The sequence below is a fragment of the Salvelinus alpinus genome, chromosome 10 (assembly GCF_045679555.1).
Source record: "Salvelinus alpinus chromosome 10, SLU_Salpinus.1, whole genome shotgun sequence".
Lineage (NCBI taxonomy): Eukaryota > Metazoa > Chordata > Actinopteri > Salmoniformes > Salmonidae > Salvelinus > Salvelinus alpinus.
In genome coordinates, this window is record NC_092095.1 from 28,522,020 (window position 1) to 28,547,529 (window position 25,510).

The 25,510-nt window shown below is 51.1% G+C and overlaps 1 protein-coding gene across 1 annotated transcript in view; it reads left to right on the forward strand.

The window, feature by feature from the left end:
* prex2 (phosphatidylinositol-3,4,5-trisphosphate-dependent Rac exchange factor 2) overlaps window positions 1-25,510 on the forward strand; it is a 246,130-nt gene that overhangs the window by 100,008 nt on the left and 120,612 nt on the right. Inside the window, exons 14-22 of the mRNA XM_071328774.1 lie at window positions 9,239-9,314; window positions 10,297-10,369; window positions 13,641-13,786; window positions 14,693-14,785; window positions 15,916-16,064; window positions 16,246-16,331; window positions 21,940-22,076; window positions 23,286-23,400; window positions 24,098-24,282. Coding sequence (XP_071184875.1) covers window positions 9,239-9,314; window positions 10,297-10,369; window positions 13,641-13,786; window positions 14,693-14,785; window positions 15,916-16,064; window positions 16,246-16,331; window positions 21,940-22,076; window positions 23,286-23,400; window positions 24,098-24,282 — 1,060 coding nt within the window. The remainder of the gene's footprint in view (window positions 1-9,238; window positions 9,315-10,296; window positions 10,370-13,640; window positions 13,787-14,692; window positions 14,786-15,915; window positions 16,065-16,245; window positions 16,332-21,939; window positions 22,077-23,285; window positions 23,401-24,097; window positions 24,283-25,510) is intronic.

Genomic DNA, 25,510 nt, shown 5'->3' on the forward strand with positions numbered 1-25,510 from the left:
GACCATGGTTGGGGATAGAGGAGGAGAGAGGAGGAGACCATGGTGGGGGTAGAGGAGGAGAGGGAAGGAGACCATGGTGGGGGTAGAGGAGGAGAGAGGAGGAGACCATGGTGGGGGTAGAGGAGGAGAGGGGAGGAGACCATGGTGGGGGTAGAGGAGGAGAGAGGAGGAGACCATGGTGGGGGTAGAGGAGGAGAGAGAGGAGACCATGGTGGGGGTAGAGGAGGAGAGGGGAGGAGACCATGGTGGGGGTAGAGGAGGAGAGAGGAGGAGACCATGGTGGGGGTAGAGGAGGAGACCATGGTGGGGGGTAGAGGAGGAGACCATGGTTGGGGTAGAGGAGGAGAGAGGAGGAGACCATGGTGGGGGTAGAGGAGGAGAGGGGAGGAGACCATGGTGGGGGTAGAGGAGGAGACCATGGTGGGGGGTAGAGGAGGAGACCATGGTTGGGGTAGAGGAGGAGGAGACCATGGTGGGGGTAGAGGAGGAGACCATGGTGGGGGTAGAGGAGGAGAGAGGAGGAGACCATGGTGGGAGGGAGAGGAGGAGACCATGGTGGGGATAGAGGAGGAGAGAGGAGGAGACCATGGTGAGGGTAGAGGAGGAGAGAGAAGGAGACCATGGTGGGGGTAGAGGAGGAGAGAGGAGGAGACCATGGTGGGGGTAGAGGAGGAGACCCATGGTTGGGGTAGAGGAGGAGAGAGGAGGAGACCATGGTGGGGGTAGAGGAGGAGAGAGAGGAGACCATGGTGGGGGTAGAGGAGGAGAGGGGAGGAGACCATGGTGGGGGTAGAGGAGGAGAGAGGAGGAGACCATGGTGGGGGTAGAGGAGGAGACCATGGTGGGGGGTAGAGGAGGAGACCATGGTTGGGGTAGAGGAGGAGAGAGGAGGAGACCATGGTGGGGGTAGAGGAGGAGAGGGGAGGAGACCATGGTGGGGGTAGAGGAGGAGACCATGGTGGGGGGTAGAGGAGGAGACCATGGTTGGGGTAGAGGAGGAGGAGACCATGGTGGGGGTAGAGGAGGAGACCATGGTGGGGGTAGAGGAGGAGAGAGGAGGAGACCATGGTGGGAGGGAGAGGAGGAGACCATGGTGGGGATAGAGGAGGAGAGAGGAGGAGACCATGGTGAGGGTAGAGGAGGAGAGAGAAGGAGACCATGGTGGGGGTAGAGGAGGAGAGAGGAGGAGACCATGGTGGGGGTAGAGGAGGAGACCCATGGTTGGGGTAGAGGAGGAGAGAGGAGGAGACCATGGTTGGGGATAGAGGAGGAGAGAGGAGGAGACCATGGTGGGGGTAGAGGAGGAGAGGGGAGGAGACCATGGTCGGGGTAGAGGAGGAGACCATGGTGGGGGTAGAGGAGGAGACCATGGTTGGGGTAGAGGAGGAGAGGGGAGGAGACCATGGTGGGGGTAGAGGAGGAGACCATGGTGGGGGTAGAGGAGGAGAGAGGAGGAGACCATGGTTGGGGTAGAGGAGGAGAGAGGAGGAGACCATGGTGGGGGTAGAGGAGGAGACCATGGTGGGGGTAGAGGAGGAGAGAGGAGGAGACCATGGTGGGGGTAGAGGAGGAGAGAGGAGGAGACCATGGTGGGGGTAGAGGAGGAGACCATGGTGGGGGTAGAGGAGGAGAGGGGAGGAGACCATGGTGGGGGTAGAGGAGGAGAGAGGAGGAGACCATGGTGGGGGTAGAGGAGGAGAGAGGAGGAGACCATGGTGGGGGTAGAGGAGGAGAGAGGAGGAGACCATGGTGGGAGGGAGAGGAGGAGAGAGGAGGAGACCATGGTGGGGGATAGAGGAGGAGACCATGATGGGGGTAGAGGAGGAGAGAGGAGGAGACCATGGTGGGGGGTAGAGGAGGAGACCATGGTGGGAGGGAGAGGAGGAGAGAGAGGAGACCATGGTGGGGGATAGAGGAGGAGAGAGGAGGAGACCATGTTGGGGGTAGAGGAGGAGACCATGGTTGGGGTAGAGGAGGAGAGAGGAGGAGACAAATGGTGGGGGTAGAGGAGGAGACCATGGTTGGGGTAGAGGAGGAGGAGACCATGGTGGGGGTAGAGGAGGAGACCATGGTGGGGGTAGAGGAGGAGAGAGGAGGAGACCATGGTGGGAGGGAGAGGAGGAGACCATGGTGGGGATAGAGGAGGAGAGAGGAGGAGACCATGGTGGGGGTAGAGGAGGAGAGAGGAGGAGACCATGGTGGGGGTAGAGGAGGAGAGAGGAGGAGACCATGGTGGGGGTAGAGGAGGAGAGAGGAGGAGACCATGTTGGGGGTAGAGGAGGAGACCATGGTTGGGGTAGAGGAGGAGAGAGGAGGAGACAAATGGTGGGGGTAGAGGAGGAGAGAGGAGGAGACCATGGTTGGGGATAGAGGAGGAGAGAGGAGGAGACTATGGTGGGGGTAGAGGAGGAGAGGGGAGGAGACCATGGTGGGGGTAGAGGAGGAGACTATGGTGGGGGTAGAGAAGGAGAGAGGAGGAGACCATGGTGGGGGTAGAGGAGGAGAGGGGAGGAGACCATGGTGGGGGTAGAGGAGGAGAGAGGAGGAGACCATGCTTGGGGATAGAGGAGGAGACCATGGTTGGGGTAGAGGAGGAGAGAGGAGGAGACCATGGTTGGGGAGAGAGGAGGAGACCATGGTGGGGGTAGAGGAGGAGAGAGGAGGAGACCATGGTGGGGGGTAGAGGAGGAGAGGGGAGGAGACCATGGTGGGGGTAAAGGAGGAGAGAGGAGGAGACCATGGTTGGGGAGAGAGGAGGAGACCATGGTGGGGGTAGAGGAGGAGACCATGGTGGGGGTAGAGGAGGAGAGAGGAGGAGACCATGGTGGGGGGTAGAGGAGGAGAGGGGAGGAGACCATGGTGGGGGTAGAGGAGGAGAGGGGAGGAGACCATGGTGGGGGTAGAGGAGGAGAGAGGAGGAGACCATGGTTGGGGATAGAGGAGGAGTCCATGGTTGGGGATAGAGGAGGAGAGAGGAGGAGACCATGGTTGGGGATAGAGGAGGAGAGAAGAGGAGACCATGGTGGGGGTAGAGGAGGAGAGGGGAGGAGACCATGGTGGGGGTAGAGGAGGAGAGAGGAGGAGACCATGGTGGGGTTAGAGGAGGAGAGGGGAGGAGACCATGGTGGGGGTAGAGGAGGAGAGAGGAGGAGACCATGGTGGGGGTAGAGGAGGAGAGAGAGGAGACCATGGTGGGGGTAGAGGAGGAGAGGGGAGGAGACCAAGGTGGGGGTAGAGGAGGAGAGAGGAGGAGACCATGGTGGGGGTAGAGGAGGAGACCATGGTGGGGGGTAGAGGAGGAGACCATGGTTGGGGTAGAGGAGGAGAGAGGAGGAGACCATGGTGGGGGTAGAGGAGGAGAGGGGAGGAGACCATGGTGGGGGTAGAGGAGGAGACCATGGTGGGGGGTAGAGGAGGAGACCATGGTTGGGGTAGAGGAGGAGGAGACCATGGTGGGGGTAGAGGAGGAGACCATGGTGGGGGTAGAGGAGGAGAGAGGAGGAGACCATGGTGGGAGGGAGAGGAGGAGACCATGGTGGGGATAGAGGAGGAGAGAGGAGGAGACCATGGTGAGGGTAGAGGAGGAGAGAGGAGGAGACCATGGTGGGGGTAGAGGAGGAGAGAGAAGGAGACCATGGTGGGGGTAGAGGAGGAGAGAGGAGGAGACCATGGTGGGGGTAGAGGAGGAGACCCATGGTTGGGGTAGAGGAGGAGAGAGGAGGAGACAAATGGTGGGGGTAGAGGAGGAGAGAGGAGGAGACCATGTTTGGGGATAGAGGAGGAGAGAGGAGGAGACCATGGTGGGGGTAGAGGAGGAGAGGGGAGGAGACCATGGTTGGGGAGAGAGGAGGAGACCATGGTGGGGGTAGAGGAGGAGACCATGGTGGGGGTAGAGGAGGAGAGAGGAGGAGACCATGGTGGGGGGTAGAGGAGGAGAGGGGAGGAGACCATGGTGGGGGTAGAGGAGGAGAGGGGAGGAGACCATGGTGGGGGTAGAGGAGGAGAGAGGAGGAGACCATGGTGGGGGTAGAGGAGGAGGGAGGAGGAGACCATGGTGGGGGTAGAGGAGGAGACCATGGTTGGGGTAGAGGAGGAGAGGGGAGGAGACCATGGTGGGGGTAGAGGAGGAGACCATGGTGGGGGTAGAGGAGGAGAGAGGAGGAGACCATGGTGGGGGTAGAGGAGGAGAGAGGAGGAGACCATGGTGGGGGTAGAGGAGGAGACCATGGTGGGGGTAGAGGAGGAGACCATGGTGGGGGTAGAGGAGGAGAGGGGAGGAGACCATGGTGGGGGTAGAGGAGGAGAGAGGAGGAGACCATGGTGGGGGTAGAGGAGGAGAGAGGAGGAGACCATGGTGGGGGTAGAGGAGGAGACCATGGTGGGAGGGAGAGGAGGAGAGAGGAGGAGACCATGGTGGGGGATAGAGGAGGAGACCATGATGGGGGTAGAGGAGGAGAGAGGAGGAGACCATGGTGGGGGGTAGAGGAGGAGACCATGGTGGGAGGGAGAGGAGGAGAGAGAGGAGACCATGGTGGGGGATAGAGGAGGGTAGAGGAGGAGACCATGGTGGGGGATAGAGGAGGAGAGAGGAGGAGACCATGGTGGGGGATAGAGGAGGAGAGAGGAGGAGACCATGGTTGGGGGTAGAGGAGGAGAGAGGAGGAGACCATGGTGGGGGGTAGAGGAGGAGACCGTTGTGGGGGATAGAGGAGGAGAGAGGAGGAGACCATGGTGGGGGATAGAGGAGGAGAGAGGAGGAGACCATGGTTGGGGGTAGAGGAGGAGAGAGGAGGAGACCATGGTGGGGGGTAGAGGAGGAGACCGTTGTGGGGGGTAGAGGAGGAGAGAGGAGGAGACCATGGTTGGGGGTAGAGGAGGAGAGAGGAGGAGACCATGGTGGGGGGTAGAGGAGGAGACCGTTGTGGGGGATAGAGGAGGAGACCATGGTTGGGGTAGAGGAGGAGAGAGGAGGAGACCATGGTGGGGGGTAGAGGAGGAGACCGTTGTGTGGGATAGAGGAGGAGAGAGGAGGAGACCATGGTTGGGGTAGAGGAGGAGAGAGGAGGAGACCATGGTTGGGGTAGAGGAGGAGAGAGGAGGAGACCATGGTTGGGGTAGAGGAGGAGAGAGGAGGAGACCATGGTTGGGGGTAGAGGAGGAGAGAGGAGGAGACCATGGTGGGGGATAGAGGAGGATAGAGGAGGAGACCATGGTTGGGGGTAGAGGAGGAGAGAGGAGGAGACCATGGTGGGGGGTAGAGGAGGATAGAGGAGGAGACCATGGTTGGGGGTAGAGGAGGAGAGAGGAGGAGACCATGGTGGGGGGTAGAGGAGGAGAGAGGAGGAGACCATGGTGGGGGTAGAGGAGGAGAGAGGAGGAGACCATGGTGGGGGATAGAGGAGGAGAGAGGAGGAGACCATGGTTGGGGATAGAGGAGGATAGAGGAGGAGACCATGGTTGGGGGTAGAGGAGGAGGAGACCATGGTGGGGGTAGAGGAGGAGAGGGGAGGAGACCATGGTTGGGGATAGAGGAGGATAGAGGAGGAGACCATGGTTGGGGGTAGAGGAGGAGGAGACCATGGTGGGGGTAGAGGAGGAGACCATGGTTGGGGTAGAGGAGGAGAGAGGAGGAGACCATGGTGGGGGGTAGAGGAGGAGACCATGGTGGGGGGTAGAGGAGGAGAGAGGAGGAGACCATGGTTGGGGATAGAGGAGGATAGAGGAGGAGACCATGGTTGGGGGTAGAGGAGGAGGAGACCATGGTGGGGGTAGAGGAGGAGACCATGGTTGGGGTAGAGGAGGAGAGAGGAGGAGACCATGGTGGGGGGTAGAGGAGGAGACCATGGTGGGGGGTAGAGGAGGAGAGAGGAGGAGACCATGGTTGGGGATAGAGGAGGATAGAGGAGGAGACCATGGTGGGGGATAGAGGAGGAGAGAGGAGGAGACCATGGTGGGGGTAGAGGAGGCAAGAGGAGGAGACCATGGTGGGGGATAGAGGAGGAGACCATGGTTGGGGGTAGAGGAGGCAAGAGGAGGAGACCATGGTGGGGGTAGAGGAGGAGAGAGGAGGAGACCACTGTGGGGGATAGAGGAGGAGACCATGGTTGGGGGTAGAGGAGGCAAGAGGAGGAGACCATGGTGGGGGTAGAGGAGGAGAGAGGAGGAGACCATGGTGGGGGATAGAGGAGGAGACCATGGTTGGGGTAGAGGAGGAGAGAGGAGGAGACCATGGTGGGGGATAGAGGAGCAGAGAGAGGAGACCATGGTGGGGGATAGAGGAGGAGACCATGGTTGGGGTAGAGGAGGAGAGAGGAGGAGACCATGGTGGGGGATGGAGGAGGAGAGAGGAGGAGACCATGGTGGGGGATAGAGGAGGAGAGAGGAGGAGACCATGTTGGGGGATAGAGGAGGAGACCATGGTTGGGGTAGAGGAGGAGAGAGGAGGAGACCATGGTGGGGGGAAGAGGAGTAGTAGAGTTGAAGTCTACAGAAAGTCCTGCTGGTAGGCTCAGCTGTGTGTCTGCCATTAAATAAGTTGTACACAGAAAAGTGTACTGTATATTAACTTAAGCTAGCTAGAGTGGTGGATGACCCTGTCAATCTAGTTTGTTGGCACAGGGTAGAAACCCGCCTACGGTTTTGTGAGGGAGAGACAGAAGGAGAGGGAGAGAGAAAGATTGTGTGTGAGAGAGAGAGAGTATCCCTCACAATGCATTCCTGGCTCCGTGTGTGATGAGTGCCTCTGCCGTGTGTGTATCTTTCACAATGGGTCTCTGGCCCTTGGAATGCCAGGCCTGTAATTGGAGCGTTCAGCCCCTACCTAATTAGGTGGAATTTCCTGGCTGACGAAGCGAGTGTGTGTGTGTGTGTGTGTGTGTGTGTGTGTGTGTGTGTGTGTGTGTGTGTGTGTGTGACGCCCCCGCTTTCCCCACAAGAAAGCAGTGAATCCGCCCCCACAACGGGGTCCCTCGGGCCGTTTTAGTGTTACACTTCTCTCCTGTAGGGATACATGCAGCCCCCGCAGTCAGTGTCTGTGCTCCAAATGGCAACCTAATGCACTACTTTTGACTTGGGCCATTTGGGACGGAGCCCTGCACTTCTACCGGATCTAATGACAGGACACACAATGATGTGGTATGAACCGCTCAATTCCTATGGATTGTAAAATAATGAAAAGTATGCCAGTACGCCTGCCAGTCTCGCCTTGCTGGACTGGGCCTGATGATGATGATGATGATGATATATTTTAGGGGGGTAGATCAGCTTTAATATTTCAGATAGATTGTAGCTTCCATCAATGTAATTGTCTGCGTCATTTCCAATCGCCCATATATATATTTTTTGTTATAAATATATACATACATTACCGGAGTGAAGTGTTAGAATACCAGCAGCTCTTCAGCATTGTTTGTTATTTCTGTATAACAAAAAAGAAATCGACAAAAGTTGGCTCTTTTACAACGAGGGTCAATGGGAAAGAATGTTTTTTCCCCCCAATTAGTGGGTGTGGTTGAGGGGAATTACTTCTTGTGACGTGAATATCGACTCAGAGTAGCCTTTTGCCGTGTCCATAACAATTTGAATCGGTTACGTGTTCATTAAGGACACACTGCCTCTTCCAATGGGCTGCGTAGCAATTCCCCACCCACCTGAACCCTTTCTCACATTTAACAGTGCTGGAAACTCACTGCAGCCATTTAAAATCCATGACAGGGAGTTTGCAAGTGCACACTTCTGGAAAAGGATGGAGAATTGTGTCTTAACCCTAAGAGGCTACTAGGCTGCCTCCCAGGTAGAGGGAATGTAATCCAGAGGGCGGCAGGCAAGCTGAAACTCCTCCCTGACCTTAAAACCACTTTTCAGCCACTAGCTTTTCAGTTCAGCTCTGCCTACTTATGCCAGGCATATGGCTTCCCGCTGGCCCAGTCTTTACCCCTCGTTTTTCACTCTGACAGCCTGCTCTTAACCCCCCGTCCGCACCCCCAGTCCCGCTCGCTAATTCTGAGGGGGAAAACAGCCAGCCTCCCTGGCTCTTTTCCTGGAGGTCTGGGCCTGGCACAGCAGAGCAACGTGCCTAACAAATACCATACATCACACCAGCTCCGCCCTCATCAGTGTCCAGACCCAGTGTCTAACACAGTTATGCGGGGGGGTTTGTGGTGGTCCTGGACTTTCCAGCCCCGCCCTCATCAGTGTCCAGACCCGGTGTCTAACACAGTTATGCGGGGGGGTTTGTGGTGGTCCTGGACTTTCCAGCCCCGCCCTCATCAGTGTCCAGACCCGGTGTCTAACACAGTTATGCGGGGGGGTTTGTGGTGGTTCTGGACTTTCCAGCCCCGCCCTCATCAGTGTCCAGACCCGGTGTCTAACACAGTTATGCGGGGGGGTTTGTGGTGGTCCTGGACTTTCCAGACCCGCCCTCATCAGTGTCCAGACCCGGTGTCTAACACAGTTATGCTGGGGGGTTTGTGGTGGTTCTGGACTTTCCAGGCCTGACCAAAGCCTCTGTGTGTCCGTAGGGAGATCCCTGTGTTCATGGGAAAATCACCCACCGCTGCGGTTCAGTCACATTTCCTGGTCTGTGTGTGCGCGTGTGCGCGCGTGTGTGTGTGTGTGTACACACGCGTACAGTATGGGTGTGTGTCACAGTGACATTCCCTGGTCTGGCAGGCAGAGGAGGGGTCAGCTGACTGAGTCAGTCATAGTGGTAACACTGTCATAACACACGGTCCCAAATATCACCCTGTTCCCTATGTAGTCAAAGGTAGTGCACTATGTAGGGAATAGGGCGTCATTTGGGACTCGGACACAGTACACAAAGGGTCTCCCCTCTCCTGTAGACCCACAGCCTGTTCTGGTTTCTGCTGACGGACATTTTGATGGATAGTATGAAGTACTTGACCAAAGTCTGCTAAATGACTTAAATGTAAATGTAAATGTAAGTACTTGACCGATACTGAATGAATGGATGACATAAATGCTCTGGGGTCTCCCACAGTCGTATCCAGTTGGGGCAGTAATACATCTACATTTGATGCTCAGAGTTGACAGAACTCAGGGGCGTACGATCATTTGTTCTTGGCCCATGTTACTTTCACTGTTCAAATGTCAAGTTGAAGGGGATTCGGTGATGTGGACTGTTATAACTGTTCTTTAGCCTGTCCTAAGTCTGATTATAACTGTTCTATGTCTAGCCTGTGTCGTGTTCTAACTGGTCTCTGTTTCTCTGTCCACCCAGGGACAAGGACTACCACCTGAGAACGTACAAGTCGGTGGTGATGGCCAACAAGTTGATAGACTGGCTCATAGCACAGGTAAAACCTGCATCTCACCTCCTTTCTTTTCCTGACCCCTGACCCCTAACCCTATGTCTTTCCTCCTTTCTCTCCCTAACCCCAACCCAACCCTCCTTCACATGTTATTCTGAATGGTCTCTATTGGCATGTACATGTATGTATATTTGAAACACATTTCCCCCCCCCCCTGGAAAACATTGAAAGATGAAAGAGAGGAAGGAAAAAGAAACAGAGGAAGGAAGAGAACAGGGAAGTGTGTGTTTTGTCAACAGGCCGGTCAGAGGTCGCAGACTGAGACAACAAACCACAAAACAGACCTCGGAGTCTTCTAGTGTGTGTGTGTGTGTGGGTTGCCGTTCCACAGAGGAACTAGGGGAAGCCAGACGGAGAGGGAACATCATTTTGACTACATGACTGATCTCTATTGGTCCTGACATGGAGCTTTGAGCTCCACAGATTGATAGTCTCATACAGGATACTGACTGACGGGTAAATGAAATGCTTTACAATGGAACCAACTCAAGACTGGAACTATCCTATGTGTGTGTGTGTGTGTGTGTGTGTGTGTGTGTGTGTGTGTGTGTGTGTGTGTGTGTGTGTGTGTGTGTGTGTGTGTGTGTGTGTGTGTGTGTGTGTGTGTGTGTGTTTGGAGAAATTAGTGTGTTGTGGCTTGGCCTGTCTGCAGTCCTGTTGGACAGAAGAACAAAGGGACGGTGTGAGTGTGAGACTTTGTCCGTTCTCTAAACATGCTACCCCCCCCCTCTCTCTACTCACTATCCCCCCCATTCTCTCTCTCTCTACTCACTATCCCCCCCATTCTCTCTCTCTCCACTCACTATCCCCCCCATTCTCTCGCTCGCTCTCTCTCTACTCACTATCCCCCCCATTCTCTCTCGCTCTCTCTCTCTCCACTCACTATCCCCCCCATTCTCTCTCGCTCTCTCTCTCTCTCTCTACACTCACTATCTCCCCCATTCTCTCTCGCTCTCTCTCTTTCTAGGGGGACTGCAGGACGAGGGAGGAGTCGTTGATCTTGGGGAAGGAGCTGTGTGACAATGGCTTCATGCACCACGGTACGAAAGACAGACAGACAGACGGGCAGACAGACAGACGGGCAGACAGACAGACGGGCAGACAGACAGACGGGCAAGCAGACAGACAGATTTCTTCACTTCATCTACATACATGTCATCTATGTAACACCACAATGTTTAGAACAAGGACTCTGAACCTTGGTCCTGGACGCGCACGCACACACACACACACACACACACACACACACACACACACACACACACACACACACACACACACACACACACACACACACACACACACACACACACACACACACACACACACACACACACACACACACACACACACACACACACACACACACACTCTTAAATTTAGAGAGTGAGTGAGCCAGCTTGCAGAGTAAGATGGAGCTCAGAAAGGACTTGGGTCAACTGGTCTCCATGGCAACACAAGTTCTAAACCCAGACCCTCAACCTTGAAATACTGAGAGACAGAAAGAAGGAAAAAAAACAGAGTTTCCTCAACATTTCCCCCTGTCTCTGGCGGGATCAGATATAATGTCAATCATTATAATGGTCACTTAACAGGCCAAATAACTTATCGGCACGAATGGTGAAATTACACAAAGACGGAGGGAGGGAGGGAGGGAGGAGAAATGAAAGAAAGTCAAGTTTGATGGTTTTAGTTGTTATGACTGTTACATACAATTTGGCTCAATATGAAGCTCAACTGAATTGTAGTTTGAAGCAGTTAGTTACATCATGAGGGTAATGAAGAAACAAAAAGGTGTGTGTGTGTGTGTGTACAGTTGAAGTCGGAAGTTTACATACACCTTAGCCAAATACATTTAAACTCAATTTTTCACAATTCCTGACATTTAATCCTTGTAAAAATTCCCTGTCTTAGGTCAGTTAAGATCACCACTTTATTTTAAGAATGTTAAATGTCAGAATAATAGTTGAGAGATTGATTTATTTCAGCTTTTATTTCTTTCATCACATTCCCAGTGGGTCAGAAGTTTACATACACTCAATTAGTATTTGGTAGCATTTTCTATAAATTGTTTAACTTGGGTCAAACGTTTCAGGTAGCCTTCCACAAGCTTCCCACAATAAGTTGGGTGAATTTTGGCCCATTCCTCCTGACAGAGCTGGTGTAACTGAGTCAGGTTTGTAGGTTTCCTTGCTCAAACATGCTTTTTCAGTTCTGCCCACAAATTTTCTATGGGATTGAGGTCAGGGCTTTGTGATGGCCACTCCAATACCTTGACTTTGTTGTCCTTAAGGCATTTTGCCACAACTTCGGAAGTATGCTTGGGGTCACTGTCCATTTGGAAGACCCATTTGCAAACAAGCTTTAACTTCCTGACTGATGTCTTGAGATGTTGCTTCAATATATCCACATAATTTTCCTGCCTCATGATGCCATCTAATTTGTGAAGTGCACCAGTCCCTCCTGCAGCAAAGCACCCCCACAACATGATGCTGCCACCCCCGTGCTTCACGGTTGGGATGGTGTTCTTCGGCTTGCAAGCCTTCCTCTCTTTCCTCCATACATAACGATGGTCATTATGGCCAAACAGTTGTATTTTTGTTTCATCCGACCAGAGGACATTTCTCTAAAAAGTACAATCTTTGTCCCCATGTGCAGTTGCAAACCATAGTCTGGCTTTTTTATGGCGGTTTTGGTGCAGTGGCTTCTTCCTTGCTAAGCGGCCTTTCAGGTTATGTCGATATAGGACTCGTTTTACTGTGGATATAGATACTTTTGTACCTGTTTCCTCCAGCATCTTCACAAGGTCCTTTGCTGTTGTTCTGGGATTGATTTGCACTTTTCGCACCAAAGAGCGAGCGGTATGATGGCTGCGTGGTCCCATGGTGTTTATACTTGCGTACTATTTTTTGTACAGATGAACGTGGTAACTTCAGGCGTTAGGACATTGCTCCCAAGTATGAACCAGACTTGTGGAGGTCTACAATAGTTTTTTTGAGGTCTTGACTGATTTTTTTACAATTTTCCCATAATGTCAAGCAAAGAGGCACTGAGATTGAAGGTAGGTCTTGAAATACATCCACAGGTACACCTCCAATTGACTCAAATTATGTCAATTAGCCTAACAGAAGCTTCTAGAGCCATGACATCATTTTCTGGAATTATCCAAGCTGTTGGTTTATGGAAACTTCTGACCCACTGGAATTGTGATACACAATGAAATAATCTGTCTGTAAACAATTGTTGGAAAAATTACTTGTGTCATGCACAAAGTAGATGTCCTAACTGACTTGCCAAAACGATAGTTTGTTAACAAGACATTTATGGAGTGGTTGAAAAACAAGTTTTAATGACTCCAACCTAAGTGTATGTAAACTTCAACTGTGTGTGTGTGTGTGTGTGTGTGTGTGTGTGTGTGTGTGTGTGTGTGTGTGTGTGTGTGTGTGTGTGTGTGTGTGTGTGTGTGTGTGTGTGTGTGTGTGCATTCTTTGGCACAAGGGAACACTGCTCTTGAAAAAGCAGCCTGGCTGCCATAAACAACCGGTAACTATGACGACCAGTCGTTCACACCCAGACCAACAAACATTCTCACCACAGCCACGCTAAAACACACACACACACACACACACACACACACACACACACACACACACACACACACACACACACACACACACACACACACACACACACACACACACACACACACACACTAATAGGAACAGCTGAGTAATGAAAGCCTTGTTTTTGCAGTGTCTCATTGTAAGTAAATAAATATAACTACTTTTACAAAGTGAGATGAACAGAATCAACAGTGTTTTTCTTTGTGTGTGCGTGAGTGCGAGCGTGCATCTGTGTGTGTAACAGAAACGACAGAATCTTTCTCCCAGCCTCGTTGACACGTTTATCTTTGTTCCCCAAACAAAATATTCATTACCAATGCTACCCTGTCAATAGTAGTGCACAATATAGGGGGGTAGGGTGCCATTTGGACCCCAGTGTTCAGAATCACCTAAAGGGGATCAAAGCAGACAATGGGTTTATGCCATCAATTATCACAGAAGAGATAGGTAGAAGTAATTCAACCGCAAGGTTAATTTTGTACAGGGGGCGTGCATCTTAAATTGCATCCGCTTCCCTATACAGTGCACTACTTTTGACCAGAGGCCTATGGGCCCGACATAGGGATTAGGTTGCCATTTTGGAGGCAGAGAGAGAAGCCTTGGTAAGCTCGCTCTATTTTTGGGTACAGGCAGGGAGTAATTGTGTCTAACCTTTTCATTCTATCGTTCTTTTTCTTCCTTTCTCCAGTGTTGGAAAAGAGTGAGTTCAAAGATGAGCCTCTGTTGTTCCGTTTCTTTGCGGATGAGGAGATGGAGGGATCAAACACCAAACACAAGCAAGCCATGAAGCACGACCTGAAGATAGCTGAGAATGTCATCGCCAAGTCACTGTTGGTGAGCGATGCCTCTTGCTCTACACGTACACACAGGAAAAAGAAACGCGTGCGCGCAGACGCTTTTATGTGCACACACACACACACACACACACACACACACACACACACACACACACACACACACACACACACACACACACACACACACACACACACACACACACACACACACACACACACACACACACACACACACACACACACACACACACACACACAATCTGATTACCCACAGCTGAAAACTCCCACACTTATGGTTCTCCAGTAATGATTTAAATATGGTCCTCATTCAGCCATACAGTTAATTGACAGGACATATTGGACTCTTCTCTATGCCAAGACATTTTCAGATTCTGATTCTGAATGGACTCTCCCTTTCTCCTAACTAATGTCATGTTGTTGGTCAATGGAGATACACTACGCCTCTAACACGCACGCACGCACGCACGCACGCACGCACGCACGCACGCACGCACGCACGCACACACACACACACACACACACACACACACACACACACACACACACACACACACACACAGAGAAAATCTATGGGCAAACCATAAAAAGAGAACATAACAAGTCATCTCGACTCAGCAGAAAACAGAAGGTTACGGACCACATTTGCTGCAAAACGTGATTTAACACCCCAGTAAGCAAGTCCTTCTGGAGGGCTGATTAAATACCTGAGTCACTATCTGTGGGTCACAGTATCTGTGTGTGTGGTAGTGTGCGTGCTCTGTAAGACTGTGTGTATATGTGCATGCATAATCCTGCGTGTGTGTGTGTGTGTGTGTTCTGTCTACGTGTTTTCTAAGACTGCCACACTTGGATAATTTGTGTGCCCCATCATGTGGAGTGTGTGTTTGCGTTTCACCCACTCACAGGGAATGTGTTGTTTCAGATAAGACCCAGTGAAGGAGGTTATGGTTTCAGCCTGGAGGACAGAAACAGAGTACCCATCATCAAGTCAGTGGAGAAGGGCTCGCATGCAGAGGTGAGGGTCACACACACACACACACACACACACACACACACACACACACACACACACACACACACACACACACACACACACACACACACACACACACACACACACACACACACACACACACACACACACACACACACACACACACACACACACACACACACACTCCCACCTCACATGCAAAGCTAATCCCTAGCTCTCTCTCCGCCCACGTGACTGTTGTCAACACTCCCCCTGTGGTTTACGTGCCTGTTTACATGCCCTGATGGTTAACCTCTACCTCTGACACACACACATATTTTTACATTGCCATTTTAGTCATTTAGCAGACGCTCTTATCCAGAGTGACTTACAGTAGTAAGTACATACATTTGTCATACTTTTTCTCCAGTTCAGCACCTAGGGTCTCTCTGATCTGGCCATGCTGAGCAGGCAACATAACACGAAGTGTAACTTTTGAATGTCTGTTTCCACGGTGGTAAATTTGATACGTAATGCTATCGTTCAGCTGTTCAGCTCTGGTTAGTCTGTGGGCCTCAGCAGTCTGAGTAAGGCGTTTGATCATTTGTCTGAAACACACACACACACACACACACACACACACACACACACACACACACACACACACACACACACACACACACACACACACACACACACACACACACACACACACACACACACACACACACACACACACACACACTCCTCTGATCACTATTCTGAAGGGTAGAAACCTCTGGATGTGACGGTTTGCTCTGAGTTTGAACCGGCTCTGTGGTCATTGACGCTGCGGTCTGGCGCTGAAATAGACCACGGCAACACGTCAGCACATATTTGAGGTCTCCTTTTGTGTTCAGCGTCTTTGATCGTCTAGAGGACAAGGCTGGAGGACTAGGTTTCAGGGGAAACTCAAGGGATCGATCCCAGTCTCAGCCCTAATTTCCACCAGCCTTGGAAGGTGGTAGGTCAGTGGACGGGGGCCTGGCTGGCACGCTTGATTCCCTTAACTGTGTGTTTTATGTCTATCGATAGTGACGCGAACAAATGTTCAGTGAAATCACAAGGATAATGTCTGCCCCCCCCCCGTAGTAGTGGTTGTGTCATAAGCCTTGTTTCTTCTCTCTGTGTAGATGGCAGGTCTAGAGGTAGGGAGGAAGGTGTTTTCTATAAATGGAGATCTGGTGTTCCTGAGGCCGTTCCCTGAGATGGAGGCTTTCCTCAAACACTGCTTCACCAGCAAGGGACCTCTCAGAGTGCTGGTTAGCACCAAGCCTAGAGAGTAAGTGGTGTGTGTGTGTGTGTGTGTGTGTGTGTGTGTGTGTGTGTGTGTGTGTGTGTGTGTGTGTGTGTGTGTGTGTGTGTGTGTGTGTGTGTGTGTGTGTGTGTGTGTGTGTGTGTGTGTGTGTGTGTGTGTGTGTGTGTGTGTGACACACCTAAAGCCATGCTTCCTCCTTCCTCAGGACAGTGAAGATCCCAGACTCAGCAGACGGACTGGGGTTCCAGATCAGGGGCTTTGGCCCTTCTGTGGTGCACGCTGTTGGCAGAGGTAAGACACACACTGTATCCCCTCGCCGCCCATTTGTGACACCAGAAAATGGCATCGCTCACCCTGTTTCCTCTGCTGAGCGTGGCACAGCTGGGAGGCAGCTGGCTGCAGGGTCTGGTCTGCCTGACTCGCTGTGTGTGTCGCAAAGTCGTTGCTGTTCCCTCTCCTCTTCAAGGTCGTCGGATCAATTTACATACAATACAAGTCAAATACATTATGTGTTGCTCTTGAACGTTTCTGATATCTGAACCAGATCCTATTCAACGCTATTCAACACTTTCTGTGTTTTTCCTTTGTGTGTTTGGGAACTCATCAGGTCCTCCCCAGCCCCCCCCCCCCCCCCCCCTCTCCTCCTCGCCAAGCCTCTTAAAAGCGGTGCTATCAGTGCCGGCGGGAGATAGGAGGCCAATCGAAAAACAATCCTGTCCTGTCTCGCCGTTCTCAGGGGAATCGATGCTTGTTTTCTTCCTAAAGCCAAACTATTGTCCAATCTAAACCAGCTAGTCTGAAGGCTCTTTGAAAACATGCTGTGTTATTGTGGAGTTATTTTTGTCAGGGCATAGCCACTCTCCCTGCGGTGTGTGTGTGTGTGTGTGTGTGTGTGTGTGTGTGTGTGTGTGTGTGTGTGTGTGTGTGTGTGTGTGTGTGTGTGTGTGTGTGTGTGTGTGTGTGTGTGTGTGTGTGTGTGTGTGTGTGTGTGTGTGTGTGTGTGTGTGTGTGTGTAGTATGTTGTCAGGGCATAGCCCCCTTCTCCTTTTCCTCTGACAGTTGTTGGACATGTTTTGTTTTGTAATTGTCACTGGCCCAGCCTGTTGAAGTCTGTTCAAACCTTAGAGAAATGAGGGCTGGAATGGGTGTCAAAGCAGCCAAAGCATTCACCACCTGCCCGGGCCAGTTTCGGTTGGGCCATTATCTTTCAAAACAATGCATTCTGAAAGAAATTGCACTCGCACCTGAGAGCGAGACCATCTCTCTAACAAACAGTCTGAGCTGTGTGAGAGTTATCATCCCGAAGAGATCCGTGGTATGATGCTCTGTAAGGGATGTACTATACCGGCTTCTCCACACGCACGCACGCACGCACGCACGCACGCACGCACACACACACACACGCACACACACACACACACACACACACACACACACACACACACACACACACACACACACACACACACACACACAGAGTAAAAGCAGCTCATCCCCTCTCCTCGTTTGGGACTCACAATGGGACAGGCCTTTATCCCATCTCTACTGCTATTGACGAGGCATGGACACAGAGCACTGCCACGCAGGCAGGCACCAACGCACACAAACAATAGGCTTTGCCTTGCCGAGTTATCTTCATCTATATATGGTAGGGAGAAACTCTTTTGTAGCTGTCTGCTTTAGACTGCGGAGGTATCTAAGTGTACCGTTTCCTCTGGCAGGGTATATATCTGCCTTGGTAACGTAGAATTCTCAGTGGTGGAACTAGTACTCAATTGTCATAATTGAGTAAAAGTAAAGCTACCGAGAAAATGACTCAAGAAAAAAGTGAAAGTCACCCAGTAAAATATGACTTGAGTAAAAGTCTAAAAGCATTTGGTTTTAAAAATACTTAAGTATCAAAAGTAAAAGGAATTGGTAAAATGTACTTCAGTATGAAAAGTAATAGTATACTGTAAATCATTTCAAATTATTTCTATAAAGCAAGCCATATTAAGCACCATTTTATTTTATTGACATGTAGCCAGGGGCACACTCCAACACACAGACATAATTTACAAACAAAGCATTTGTGTTTCGCGAGTCCGCCAGATCAGAGGCAGTAGGGATGACCAGGGATGTTCTTTTGATAAGTGTGTGAATTGGACCAATTTCCTATCAAAATGTAACGAGTACTTTTAGGTGTCAGGGAAAATGTATGGAGTAAAAAGTACATACTTTAGGAGTGTAGTAAAGTAGAAATAGTAAAGTAAAGATACCCCCAAAAAACTACTTGAGTAGTACTTTAAAGTATTTTTGACTTAAGTTCTTTACGCCACTGATAATTCTCTTTCGGCTGGAGTCTATATTGCTTTAGAGGACTTCAGGAGTCAGTAAAGTTTACAGGAAAAGTACAGACTAAGCACTTCTTCACTCCTGTCTTCAGAAACCCAATTCCTGTAAAAAGACATTAAGACTCGGTGGTATGTTGTGTGTGCTTGAGATTATAAAAACAAACAGGGAATATTTTGTCTGCCACGCACTTCCTCCCTGATAGCTGTAAACCTTGAAGTCCGAATCACATCTCTGAGACGACAGAAATAGAGGGAGCGGTCCACACTCTACCTCAGATAAACAATCTTCCTGTTCTCTCAATTCAATTTCAATTCAAGGAGCTTTATTGGCATGGGAAGCATATGTTAACATTGCCAAAGCAAGTGAAGTAGATAATAAACAAAAGTGAAATAAACAATAAAAATGAACAGTAAACATTACACTCACAGAAGTTCCAAAAGAATAAAGACGTTTCAAATGTCATATTGTGTGTATATATACAGTTTCTCTCTCTCTCTCTTTTCCCTTTCTGTTAGAGCTGGAAAAACAACTTTTATAGCAACTTAAAGTAGCTTTTTATCCCAATAGTGCTGTGTACTGGGGAGACTTGGCTCTGCTGTCTGTCTGACTGTGTCTAGTGCCACCTGGGTTTGACAGACCAGGCCTGTAAGCAGTGTTAATGTTGTCTGCAGAGTGTTTGCTGCCACTGATGGACTGTTTGCGCTGCAGACCATCTCATCAACATGTGCTAGTAGTGGGACCCAGTCTGTCTGTTGTTTTAATGCCCTGTTTCTGCAGGCCATGTCTCACACACGCATCTCTGTCACGCTCTCTCTCCTCTGTCTGTCTCTGTGTCTCTCTCTCCTCTGTCTGTCTCTGTCTGTCTCTGTCCTCTCTGTCTCTCTGTCCACTCTGTCTCTCTGTCTGTCTGTCTGTCTCTCTCTACTCTGTCTGTCTCTCTCAACTCTGTCTGTCTCTCTCTTCTGTCTGTCTCTCTGTGTCTGTCTGTCTGTCTGTCTGTCTGTCTGTCTGTCTGTCTGTCTGTCCGTCCGTCCGTCCGTCCGTCCGTCTACTCTCAGTCCATCCCACCTATCTCCGTAAACCCACCCCTCAGCTACTCTCAGTCCATCCCACCTATCTCCGTAAACCCACCCCTCAGCTACTCTCAGTCCTTCCCACCTATCTCCGTAAACCCACCCCTCAGCTACTCTCAGTACATCCCACCTATCTCCGTAAACCCACCCCTCAGCTACTCTGTCCATCCCACCTATCTCCGTAAACCCACCCCTCAGCTACTCTCAGTCCTTTCCACCTATCTCCGTAAACACACCCCTCAGCTACTCTCAGTCCATCCCACCTATCGCCGTAAACCCACCCCTCAGCTACTCTCAGTCCATCCCACCTATCTCCGTAAACCCACCCCTCAGCTACTCTCAGTTCTTCCCACCTATCTCCGTAAACCCACCCCTCAGCTACTCTCAGTCCATCCCACCTATCTCCGTAAACCCACCCCTCAGCTACTCTCAGTCCATCCCACCTATCGCCGTAAACCCACCCCTCAGCTACTCTCAGTCCATCCCACCTATCTCCGTAAACCCACCCCTCAGCTACTCTCAGTTCTTCGCACCTATCTCCGTAAACCCACCCCTCAGCTACTCTCAGTCCATCCCACCTATCTCTGTAAACCCACCCCTCAGCTACTCTCAGTTCTTCCCACCTATCTCCGTAAACCCACCCCTCAGCTACTCTCAGTCCATCCCACCTATCTCCGTAAACCCACCCCTCAGCTACTCTCAGTCCATCCCACCTATCTCCGTAAACCCACCCCTCAGCTACTCTCAGTCCATCCCACCTATCTCCGTAAACCCACCCCTCAGCTACTCTGTCCATCCCACCTATCTCCGTAAACCCACCCCTCAGCTACTCTCAGTCCTTTCCACCTATCTCCGTAAACACACCCCTCAGCTACTCTCAGTCCATCCCACCTATCGCCGTAAACCCACCCCTCAGCTACTCTCAGTCCATCCCACCTATCTCCGTAAACCCACCCCTCAGCTACTCTCAGTTCTTCCCACCTATCTCCGTAAACCCACCCCTCAGCTACTCTCAGTCCATCCCACCTATCTCCGTAAACCCACCCCTCAGCTACTCTCAGTCCATCCCACCTATCGCCGTAAACCCACCCCTCAGCTACTCTCAGTCCATCCCACCTATCTCCGTAAACCCACCCCTCAGCTACTCTCAGTTCTTCGCACCTATCTCCGTAAACCCACCCCTCAGCTACTCTCAGTCCATCCCACCTATCTCTGTAAACCCACCCCTCAGCTACTCTCAGTTCTTCCCACCTATCTCCGTAAACCCACCCCTCAGCTACTCTCAGTCCATCCCACCTATCTCTGTAAACCTACCCCTCAGCTACTCTCAGTCCATCCCACCTATCGCCGTAAACCCACCCCTCAGCTACTCTCAGTCCATCCCACCTATCTCCGTAAACCCACCCCTCAGCTACTCTCAGTTCTTCCCACCTATCTCCGTAAACCCACCCCTCAGCTACTCTCAGTCCATCCCACCTATCTCCGTAAACCCACCCCTCAGCTACTCTCAGTCCTTCCCACCTATCTCCGTAAACCCACCCCTCAGCTACTCTCAGTCCTTCCCACCTATCTCCGTAAACCCACCCCTCAGCTACTCTCAGTCCATCCCACCTATCTCCGTAAACCCACCCCTCAGCTACTCTCAGTCCTTCCCACCTATCTCCGTAAACCCACCCCTCAGCTACTCTCAGTCCTTCCCACCTATCTCCGTAAACCCACCCCTCAGCTACTCTCAGTCCTTCCCACCTATCTCCGTAAACCCACCCCTCAGCTACTCTCAGTCCTTCCCACCTATCTCCGTAAACCCACCCCTCAGCTACTCTCAGTCCATCCCACCTATCTCCGTAAACCCACCCCTCAGCTACTCTCAGCCCATCCCACCTATCTCCGTAAACCCACCCCTCAGCTACTCTCAGCCCATCCCACCTATCTCTGTAAACCTACCCCTCAGCTACTCTCAGTCCTTCCCACCTATCTCCGTAAACCCACCCCTCAGCTACTCTCAGTCCTTCCCACCTATCTCCGTAAACTTCCCTCAACCCCCTCCTCTCTGTCCCCTCCATCATCTAGGACGTGGTCTTGTTTTTTCCTCCCCTTTCCTTGGTTGTCACTAGTTAGAACAGCCACAAAGTCAAAATTGGCTAAATCGGAAAAGTCATGAAAACACAAATGAGCTTTTTGGTTATAAATTAAGATTAGGATTAGGCATAAGGTTAGCAATGTGGTTAGGGTTAAAGGGATACTTTGGGATACTTACCCGGAGTCATTAACTTGTGGATACCATTTTTATGTCTCTATGTGTAGTTTAAAGGGAGTTGCTAACTAGCATTAGCACAATGACTGGAAGTCTGGGTTTAAAATCTGATTTTAAGAAGAGAAATTGTAGAAATAAGTTGGATTTATGACTTTGTGGTTGTGGTAACTTGTGACGACCTCTATGTCTATGTGTGGATACTTTAACCTTTGACCCTTCTCTTCTCTCCTTTGTGTAGGTACGGTGGCAGCCATCGCAGGGCTCCACCCCGGCCAGTGTATCATCAAGGTGAACAACATCAACGTCAGTAAGGAAAGCCACGCCAGCGTCATCGCACACGTTACTGCCTGTAGGAAATACAGAAGACCCACACAGGTAATACGGAGAGGAGAGGAGAAGGGAGAAGTACTAGAACTCCAACTCCAGCCCCCCCCCCCCCCCACACCCTGTCCGTCCCCCCCCCACCCCCCCCCCACCCAGTGTCTTAACCCAACCCAGTCTCTCCCACAACAGCCTCAGCCCCACAGTGAGCAGTGAGCCAGGGGTCAGCCCTGCTCTCTTCTACAGGAGCCAATACTAGTATTATTCCTGCTTAATGACCCAGCTCTCCCAGTCTCTCTCCCCACACACACAGAGGGAGAAGGGGAGGCCGGGGAGGGGAGTAGAGAGCCAGGCTGGATGGGGGAGAGAGGCTGGGGTGGCTGGGGCCGAGGAGGGGAGGGGAGGGGAGTAGAGAGCCAGGCTGGATGGGGGAGAGAGGCTGGGGTGGCTGGGGGAGAGAGCTTGGAGAGTGTTGGGAGGTAGCCAGCCTACACTAGTCTCCTCTGTTGGAGAATGTTTAGGGAGAGATGGAGGAGAAGAACAGAGGCGGGAGAGATGGAGGAGAAGAACAGAGGGGGAGGAGAAGAACAGAGGGGAGAGATGGAGGAGAAGAACAGAGGGGGAGGAGAATAACAGAGGGGGAGGAGAATAACAGAGGGGAGAGATGGAGGAGAATAACAGAGGGGGGAGAGATGGAGGAGAAGAACAGAGGGGAGAGATGGAGGAGAAGAACAGAGGGGGAGGAGAATAACAGAGGGGGGAGATGAGCCAGCCTTGGAATTGGTGGTTTAATGAAGAGCTACATGGTTCCAACACTACTGAGATTCTGGTTTACATCAGACCAGAGCACAGGGAAACGCCCCAACGGGGGGGGATGTACCCTAGCAGACCACAGCGCAGTGGGCGATCACAGCATGTTGTCCTGGCAGGGAGCTGGCCGTGGGTTGGGTTGTGGAGGGGACACACACACACGCCCTTTTGTCTGCCTGTGGCACGGAACAGTGGTTTGATGAGATTGGCATGGGGTTGTGTTTGTGCTGCAGTGTGTTTGTGAAGCCTTGTCAGTTTGCTCTGACAGGCCAACCCTGACATCATAGACCAGAGCTGTTGCAGCTATTTCACATGCAATGTTAACCCCTCTTTAACTGGTTCCAACCACACAGCAGGACCACTGCACCAACTGGCTGGTTTTTAAGGTGTACATTGAAAAGGCAGGTCCACTTTGTATAAGGTAACAGGTGTTTTGTGGTGTTCTCCATACAGCAGGACAGTATACAGTGGGTGTATAACAACAGTGAGAGTTCCCAGGAGGACCAGGGGAAGAACCAGAAACAAACTGCTGAGGAGAACGGGGACGGCTTCCAGTGTAAAGTAGAGGGTAAGATAAACACACACACACACACACACACACACACACACACACACACACACACACACACACACACACACACACACACACACACACACACACACACACACACACACACACACACACACACACACACACACACACACACACACACACACAGGGACACACACACACACACAGGGACACACACACACAGGGACACATGCAGGCACAGACAGGCACGTGCAGCCGGAAGAGTTTCTCTCCTCTGCTTATTAGTTAGTTCAGAACAGGCAGCTATCAGCCGGACTATCAGCCAGACTATCAGCCAGACTATCAGCCAGACTATCAGCCAGACTATCAGCCAGACTATGTGCTGCTGAGATAAGGAGCCTCTTTCTCCCCTTATCACGGAACATTAGACATCATTAGTGCCTCATCCCTGGTGTGTATTTGTGTGCCTTACAATGTTGTGTACAAATTGTGTGTGTTCCACCCCTGCTGTTTGTACGTCTCACCTGTGCCATGTAGTACAGGCCCAGTATGTGTGTGTATCTCACCTCAAGTGTATGTATGTATGTATGTATGTATGTATGTATGTATGTATGTATGTATGTATGTATGTATGTATGTATGTATGTATGTATGTATGTATGTATGTATGTATGTATGTATGTATGTGTGTGTGTGCTCCTCTCTCACTCCTTGTGTGTGTTCCCCCTCTCAGAGGTGATGGATAAGTTCAACACCATCGCTATCATTGACGGTAAGAAGGACCACGTGAGTCTGACCGTAGACAACGTCCATCTGGAGTATGGAGTGGTGTACGACTACGACAGCACCGCCGGGATCAAGTGTAGAGTCCTGGAGAAGATGGTGGAGCCAAAAGGATTCTTCAGCCTCACAGCCAAGGTAGGACAGGGCCCACTGAGACCAACAAATAATGTACAGGACTGTTTAATAGATGAGAGTCCAGGCTTTCATTTTAACCCAGGACTTACACAATGATGCAGTTAAACCAGGTGTGGAGTTGGACCAGAAGCTTGTTTTCTGAACTCCAGGTTTGACACAACAGTTAATGTGGAGTGTGTGTTTCATTCAAGGTATACTAGGCAGAAATCACTCTGCCATTTCCTGGTTGCTTAAAGTGAAATAGTTCGCCTAATTTTTGTTTGTGGCAAAACAAGCAAGTATAGTTGAGAGAATCATTGTACCATCTAAACCGCTGTGTAACATTCGTTCCATAACCCCAAATGTTGTATTCTCAGCTATTTGAAGCTGGTGTACAAAACCGAAAGTAAAAGCCGCAAAAACTAAACTTAAGAACAGGAACCATAGAAAGAGCGTACATAGAACAGATCTACCACCTCTTAGACTTGCTAGCAATGAGAGTGACAGATCTATAACTCACAGTTCTATGTGAAATTGGTCGGGTGGCCCAAAAAAGTTGCGGATTGAAGCTTTAAGCAATCACACTGGAGACACCCACCCTGTGGTTTGATCATTGTGCTGTACAGAGACATTTCTGCAGAGGAAATGGGAAAAGGGAGGAGAGGAGAAAAAAGAGGAGAGGTTGGAATTTAATTACCTGCTAGATGATACATAGTGGTGTTAGATCACCTCAGAACCCTGTGTGTTGTTATGATGCTAACAGAGCTACTATATAATGAAGAGACAAATGTGTGTGTGTGTGTGTGTGTGTGTGTGTGTGTGTGTGTGTGTGTGTGTGTGTGTGTGTGTGTGTGTGTGTGTGTGTGTGTGTGTGTGTGTGTGTGTGTGTGTGTGTGTGTGCGCGTGCGTGCGTGCGTGCGTGCGTGCGTGCGTGCGCGTACAGTACATGGTGCGTTATGAGACCGGTACTACATAATGAAGACGTACAGAAAACAGATGAGTTGTTTGTGTGAAATGTAATGCTGCTTCCCACTGCTTTTCATATTCTTTTCATTTGATATGTAGGTGCATTGATTCGTCTCTCCTTCAAAGAAACACGTTTCCTTAATGCGGCACATGCACAGTCGATACCTGGCTGTCTGACTAGAACATTCATAGCAACATACAGTAACGCGCTTTTGACTGTATTTCCCCCCCCCGTGATTTTCAGCAGCAAAGCAGCCACTGTAGACCGTTCTCTGTTGAATCA